Raw genomic sequence first — 8,269 nt, 5'->3', positions numbered from 1 at the left:
GGGAAATGACTGAGTATATATATATATATATATATTAAAAGGCTGGTTGCCGTGTTGAGGGCGACACACATTCATATTAAATGGAGGATATACATCACTGCCAACGCTTAATCATCAAAACCCGTCAACGCCTGAATCTACATTATATGCTGTCAGACCGATCGCTGTGTTTACATTCTGCATAGTTGATTATCTCTCGTACTGAGACTTTGGTGAGTTTGCTATATCATATCTTGTGACCCATTGCCCTAGATTTTGTCTCATTTCTATTGAATTTGTAATCAGCATTGTGACTATTGACATGTGACTTTGTATACCTTGCTCTCGTTTCATAATATTACAGAATTCGAACCTTTATGACTTTTGCTGTTTGCTGGTTCACAGGGGATTTCTGACATAGTTTGTCACGGTGAATCCTTAACTGTAACACTCAGAAATTTGACAGAAGCACGGATCGTAATGCGCAGTAGAGGTGAACGTCCGCTGATGTGCAGTTTCATAATAGACTTTCGTTGCCGTTTTCAGTAGCGAGGAAACATGTTGCTATTTCCACGATTTATTAGGACTTTTCAAGGTTTTTATGCACAGTGGGACAGTTTTCTTTTGTAGGCCTGATAGTACATGTACAATCGACTTATTAGGTAAATGATTTGTCGCTTTCATATTTTCAGGAAGAATCGGCAACCACCGATACAGTATGATAACAATGTGTACCTTGAAAACCTGGGGAACGGCCGAACTAGAAGCACGTGGTACCTACAAGCACGTAAAAGCCAGTTTCGGATATTGCCTCATATCAACTGAACAAAAATGTTAAGGTCTATCCAAATTTCAGTTTCAAAGTATTTATATTTATAATCTGTCAGTGGTAAGAACCACATTAAAATGCTTTAATGAATATTGGAATTGTCCATAAATTTTTGTTCAGTCTATTAAATCATAACATACTGCCAAATACTGTCTACAATGACACGATACCAAATATTGGCAAACAATTACGTCCTGCTAAGGATTCATATCCAACTACTGCCTGAGACAGAAGAACGCATGGACTACTGCTCAAGTGATGCTATAAGGCTGAATAATGCCTGAAGTGATGCTATAAGACTGAATACTGCCTGAAGTGATGCTATAAGGCTGAATATTGCCTGAAGGGATGCTATAAGACTGAATATTGCCTGAAGTGATGCTATAAGACTGAATATTCCTGAAGGGATGCTATAAGACTGAATCTTGCCTGAAGTGATGCTATAAGGTTGAATACTGCCTGAAGTGATGCTATAAGGCTGAATACTGCCTGAAGTGATGCTATATAGCTGAATATTGCCTGAAGGGATGCTATAAGGCTGAATACTGCCTGAAGTGATGCTATAAGACTGAATATTGCCTGAAATGATGCTACATGGCTGAATACTGCCTGAAGTGATGCTATAAGGCTGAATATTGCCTGAAGTGATGCTATAAGGCTGAATACTGCCTGAAGTGATGCTATAAGGCAGATAATGTCTGAAGTGATGCTATAAGACTGAATCTTGCCTGAAGTGATGCTATAAGGCTGAATATTGCCTGAAGTGATGCTATAAGGCAGATAATGTCTGAAGTGATGCTATAAGGCAGATAATGTCTGAAGGGATGCTATAAGGCAGATAATGTCTGAAGTGATGCTACATGGCTGAATATTGCCTGAAGTGATGCTATAGGGCTGAATATTGCCTGAAGTGATGCTATAAGGCTGAATACTGCCTGAAGTGATGCTATAAGGCAGATAATGTCTGAAGGGATGCTATAAGGCTAAATACTGCCTGAAGTGATGCTATAAGACTGAATATTGCCTGAAATGATGCTACATGGCTGAATACTGCCTGAAGTGATGCTATAAGGCTGAATATTGCCTGAAGTGATGCTATAAGCCTGAATACTGCCTGAAGTGATGCTATATAGCTGAATATTGCCTGAAGTGATGCTATAAGGCTAAATACTGCCTGAGGTGATGCTATAAGACTGAATACTGCCTGAGGGGATGCCACAAGGCTGAATCTTGCCTGAAGTGATGCTATAAGGCTGAATATTGCCTGAAGTGATGCTATAAGGCAGATAATGTCTGAAGTGATGCTATAAGACTGAATACTGCCTGAAATGATGCTACATGGCTGAATATTGCCTGAAGTGATGCTATAAGGCAGATAATGTCTGAAGGGATGCTATAAGGCTGAATATTGCCTGAAGTGATGCTATAAGACTGAATATTGCCTGAAGTGATGCTATAAGGCTGAATATTGCCTTGAGTGATGCTATATAAGTGAATACTGCCTGAAGTGATGCTATAAGGCTGAATCTTGCCTGAAGTGATGCTATGAGGCTGAATATTGCCTGAAGTGATGCTATAAGACTGAATACTGCCTGAAGTGATGCTATAAGACTGAATACTGCCGCTCCTTGCGTAAGTAGTCTCAGATGCAGGCTTTCTTTGAAAGGTGAAAGAAACAACACATTTGTCGACTCATAAAACGGAATTGGAATCAAGTCTGCTAGTATAACCACCCGTTAGGAGCTGTGCCTAAAGAGACAATTCAGTATGACGAGTTTGACAGCGGATTCTCGCTCTCTTTTGTTCATCACTGATTTCACCAATAAAATCATCTTGTCACGAAATGGGATAATTAAACGTGAAACGTGAGACCATAATACAACATGCATTACGGAGTTTGGTTTGAAATAAGGAACTGGGCACTCCCAGGGACCTGGTTGACAAAGCAAAGTCCGCAACCCCTTTTTTACGCGTCAATGCTATCAGTGTCACAGCTTTGTCCTGATGATTGTGAAATTCGGTGGGTGAGCTATGTGGTAACAACGTTCGCTAATCACGCCGAAGGCCCGGGTTCGATTCCCCACATAGGTACAATGTGGGGTGTCCCATTTATGGTGTCCCATTTGTGATGTTGCAAACAAGCGGCGTAAAACAAAATTCAACTTCTGCTTTATGAACACGGAAAATGTTTTCAGAATGGATATGGAAATTCATTTGTTGCAGAGCGTCTAAAGTATCGGGTGTATACTTCTACCATGTCAGCACTATGCACTACAGTCGACACCATACAAGTTCTTTTCCGACGCTATATAATTAAACATTGCATAATTCGACTGTAAAAGTTTTAAATATCGGAAGCTTTAGTGACCACATCCTCGAATTCCATCCTCGAACTCACTCCAGACCATAGTCTCCTCACCTAAATATAGACGTCATCGGCGTGAGTGAGTGTAGTTTTACAGGACCTTCACGGATTGCCATAATCTGGTTGAGTGAGTGAGTGAGTGTAGCTTTACCGGACCTTCACTGGTTGGCCGTCATCTGGTTGAGTGAGTGAGTGAGTGTGTGTAGTTTTACCGTGCCTTTATGGGTGGCCGTCATCTGGTTGAGTGAATGAGTGTAGCTTTACCGGACCTTCATGAGTGGCCGTCATCTGGTTGAGTGAGTGAGTGAGTGAGTGAGTGTGTGTAGCTTTACCGGACTTTCATGGGTGGCCGTCATCTGTTTGAGTGAGTGAGTGAGTGTAGCTTTAAGGGACCTTCACTGGTTGGCCGTCATCTGGTTGAGTGAATGAGTATGTGTAGCTTTACCGGACCTTCATGGGTGGCCTTATCTGAGTGAGTTGAGTGAGTGAGTGTAGCTTTACCGGACCTTCACTGGTTGGCCGCCATCTGGTTGAGTGAGCGAGTGAGTGTAGCTTTACTGGACCTTCATGGTTGGCCGTCATCTGGTTGAGCGAGTCAGTGTTGCTTTACCGGACCTTCACTGGTTGGTGTCATCTGGTTGTGTGAGTGAGTAAGTGAGTGAATGAGTGTAGCTTTACCGGACCTTTATGGGTGGCCGTCTTCTGGTTCAGTGAGTGCGCGTGTGTGTGTAGTTTTACCGGACCTTCATGGGTGGCCGTCATCTGGTTGAGTGAGTGAGTGAGCGTAGCTTTACCGGACCTTCACTAGTTGGTGTCATCTGGTTGAGTGAGTGAGTGAATGAGTGTAGCTTTACCGGACCTTCATGGGTGGCCTTATCTGAGTGAGTGAGTGAGTGAGTGTAGTTTTACCGGACTTTCATGGATGACCGCTATCTGGTTGAGTGAGTGAGTGTGTGTAGCTTTACCGGACTTTCATGTCATCTGGTTTAGTGAGTGAGTGTGTGTAGCTTTACCGGACCTTCATGTCATCTGGTTGAGTGAGTGAATGTGTGTAGCTTTACCGGACCTTCATGTCATCTGGTCTAGTGAGTGAATGTGTGTAGCTTTACCGGACCTTCATGGGTGGCCTTATCTGGGTGAGTGAGTGAGTGAGTGTAGTTTTACCGGACTTTCATGGATGACCGCTATCTGGTTGAGTGAGTGAGTGTGTGTAGCTTTACCGGACCTTCATGTCATCTGGTTTAGTGAGTGAGTGTGTGTAGTTTTACTGGAACCTCACTGGTTGGCGTCATCTGGGTCTACGACGTTGGCGAGGTCGAGCGGGAGTTTGTAACTTGGCTGAAGGGATGTGTTAGAGGTTCGATTGTGACGTACTACAACATACACAGCTGGCTTTGGTTAGATCATGATTTGTATATTGCAAGAACAAAATGTCTCCACAATGCCTTTTTGGATCACTGTGATGCCATCGCTAACCTTTATGACACAGTCTAATCATATCACATATCACCTCTGTCATTGAAGCTGTTCAGCTGCAGTTGTTTTACACTCAAGACACCGAGATCAGTATTTATACACTAGAAACATTCTAAGAATGATTTTAAATGTAGAGAATGTCATTCTTGAATCATTTAATTTCTAATGTCTATGCACTTGTCAATGAAAACGTAAAAGTATTCAGGAAACCTCGCAGTTATAAACTTTTAATTGACTCGTGTTGACATATTTCATATCAAACATGGATGGATGCGAATCTCTATTGGCCACAACACATCGAGTACCGAACAATCGATGGAGTGTTCGTAAAGATAAACAAAACGACAATGCCTCGTCCTCTAAGTGACGTCATGTGGATCAACAGACTGTTCTCTCTTGAGCGTCTCGGAATACGACTAAGGCTGACTTCTGTCCGCAACCTTTGAATACACCATACTCTCGCCCTTGAATTTCTAGCAGCAGTATCACAGTGGAACGTTTCATCCAAAACAGACACGCAGTGACAATCCGTGATGCTGTCCACAGTGGGATATAATCAAACCTCACTCGTCCACTGGATTGACAGGATGGAAAAAGCACTGTTTTTGCTTGTCTTATGTAGAGTCTGACTCAGGTAAACCCTCACATTCAAAATGCAGTCCTTTCCTGGATGTAGGATACACAGGCTGTGCCATTGTCTTCAGACGGTCACTTCTGTAACAGGAGAACCTAGTTGATTTAAACGGACATTCTGCAGCGAATGTCACGTGTATCCCGTTGTCTCAAACTAAACATGTGGTTCCGTCAAACAAAGGGTAGCCTGCTGCACTGCTCCCAGGATGACATGCGTGTCACAGGACAACACTATGCCTGATGTTGATGTAGATCCCTGGTTCTGTGACTGACACGGGCTTCGGGTACAGAGCACAACCCTAGCTATCGTTCATAGCGTCGCATCTTCAATCCTTATCTCAACAAATCCTAGTCATCCCTTCTCATGGGCACCGTTCTCATTCTTGCAGAGGGAACTGTTGAGGAGCTGTTCGTGACCAGTGTTAGCCGACGCCATTTCTATATGGTCAGTCTGCTCGGTCACCATGTCTTGGTCATCGTCACCGCAGTTGCAGCTGCACTTTCGAACCTCAGGAATAAGCAGCCAGAAGAGTGGCCGTATGCCTGGGCATGCTGATCGGAGCCAACTCAGCGCCTGCATCATCTTCACCGTTGATTCACAAGCCGCATCCACGCAGTTAGGCTGTAACATCGATATGGCGCCATATGGGAGCTGCATTGCCAAGCTGCAGAAGTTGATCACGCACAATGACGTCACAACGGATCTATGACCTCGTTTGATGATCCTCTTATCCAATCGTTGTCCAATAAATGTTATTCTAGTTATTTCTCCGAGTTCGTCCGGAAGCCCTCCAATAACTGTCACCAACACCAGGACTGTCAACACCATGATGGCGATTGCTGGTATGTACAGAGATATCAATGAAGACGCCAAAATCGCCTCCCCCGTTATACCATAGATGCAAAACTCAGGATGAGGCTCTTGAACAGAAGACAGCAACCACAGGGGAGACAGGATGCTGCTGCTTACTACCCACGGCATCAAGATGACCAGACAGCGCAGGAACCATTTACTGAAGAGCGTGTAGTACAATTTGGGTAGGAGAGCAAATATGAGTCGGTCTAGGTTTAGTGCTATGATGATTATCAGGGACACAAAAGGTAAAATAGCATCCAGGATCATCCATGCTTTACACACGTGTTGACCAAGTCGCCACGGCTCCAGTTCATAATAAACTGTCACTGTATCAACTAGCATGCTGTATGCGAGGTCGGACGCCGCCAGGTTTGCCACCTGGGTATAGATGTACTGGTTGTGGGTCTGACGTCGACAAAGGAGCAGGATAATGAAAACCGAGTTTACAAGAAAGTTCCACAAACAGATGAAGATCCCGAAGCCAGCACTATGAACAAAGCCACGTTCGTACGAGCTGTTGTGATAGTCAGCCCATACGTCGTCTTGGACGACAAGGGACGGAGTGCTGTTGGACGTCATCTGTAACAGACAAAGTGAGCTAGTAAGGAGGCCATTGACCTGTCACTATCTCATAAACTAGTCATATGCACTAGTCCCTACAACACCACTGCCGTGTACATCAATCATTACAACATCATTGTCATATACACTAGTCATTACAACACCGTTGTCATATACACTAGTCATTACAACATCACTGTCATATACACTAGTCCTTACAAAATCACTGTCATATACACTAGTCCTTACAACATCACTTTCATATACACTAGTCATTACAACACCGTTGTCATATACACTAGTCCTTACAACATCACTGTCATATACACTAGTCCTTACAACATCACAGTCATACACACTAGTCATTACAACACCGTTGTCAGACACACTAGTTACTACAACATCACTGTCATATACACTAGTCGTTGCAACATCACTGTCATAGACACTCGTCATTACAACATCACTGTCATATACATCAGCCATTACATCACCACTGCCATATACATCTCCCATTACAACATCACTGTCATATACACTAGTCATTACAACATCATTGTCATATACACTAGTCATTAAAACACCATTGTTTATATACACTAGTCATTACAACACCGTTGTCATACACACTAGTCATTACAACATCACTGTCATATACATCTCCCATTACAACATCACTGTCATATACACTAGTCATTACAGCACCATTATCATACATACCAGCCATTACAACATAATTGCCACATACACAAGTCATTACAACATCACTGTCATATATATTAGCCATTACAAGATCACTGTTGTATATACTAACCATTACAACATTACTGCCATACAGACTAGCCATTACAACATCATTGCCATATACACCAGTAATTACAACATCACTGCCATTTACACTAGTCATTACAACATCACTGTCATATACACTAGTCATTACAACATCACCACTGTCGAATACACCAGTCATTACATCCCCAGTGTCATATACACCAGTCATTACATCACACATATCATATACATTAAGCATTATATCACCAGTGCCACTGTCACATACACCAGCCATTATATTACCAATGCAATGTACACCAGCCATTATGTCACCCTTGTCATACTCATCAGTCATTACATCACCAATGGCATATACACCAACCATTACATCACCACTGTCATACTTATCAGTCATTACATCACCAATGTCATATACACCAACCATTACACAACCAACGCCATATACACCAGCCATTACATCACCACGGTCATACTCATCAGTCATTACATCACTAATGCTATATACAACAGCCATTACATCATCAATGCCATGTACTCCAACCATTACATCACCACTGTCAAAATCATCAGTCATTACATCAAAAATGCCATATATACCAAGTATTACATCACCACTGTTATACTCATCAGTCATTACGTCACCAATGCCATATACACCAACCATTACATCACCAGTGACATATACATCAACCATTACATCACCAATGCCATATACACCAACCATTACATCACCAGTGCCATATACACAAGCCATTACATCATCAATGCCATATACACC

General features: G+C 42.6%; 1 protein-coding gene across 2 annotated transcripts in view; it reads right to left on the bottom strand.

Moving 5' to 3' along the window:
* Positions 1–4,855: 4,855 nt before the first annotated feature.
* LOC137277141 (beta-3 adrenergic receptor-like) overlaps positions 4,856–8,269 on the bottom strand; it is a 51,429-nt gene continuing 48,015 nt past the window's right edge. For both annotated transcript variants that reach the window (XM_067808812.1, XM_067808811.1), the window contains one exon: positions 4,856–6,717. In XM_067808812.1, the coding sequence (XP_067664913.1) occupies positions 5,635–6,717 (1,083 nt within the window). In that variant the 3' untranslated portion in view covers positions 4,856–5,634. The remainder of the gene's footprint in view (positions 6,718–8,269) is intronic.

This window comes from Haliotis asinina, chromosome 3 (genome assembly GCF_037392515.1).
Source record: "Haliotis asinina isolate JCU_RB_2024 chromosome 3, JCU_Hal_asi_v2, whole genome shotgun sequence".
Classification (NCBI taxonomy): Eukaryota; Metazoa; Mollusca; class Gastropoda; order Lepetellida; family Haliotidae; genus Haliotis; species Haliotis asinina.
This window is presented reverse-complemented; position numbering and strand designations above follow the sequence as displayed.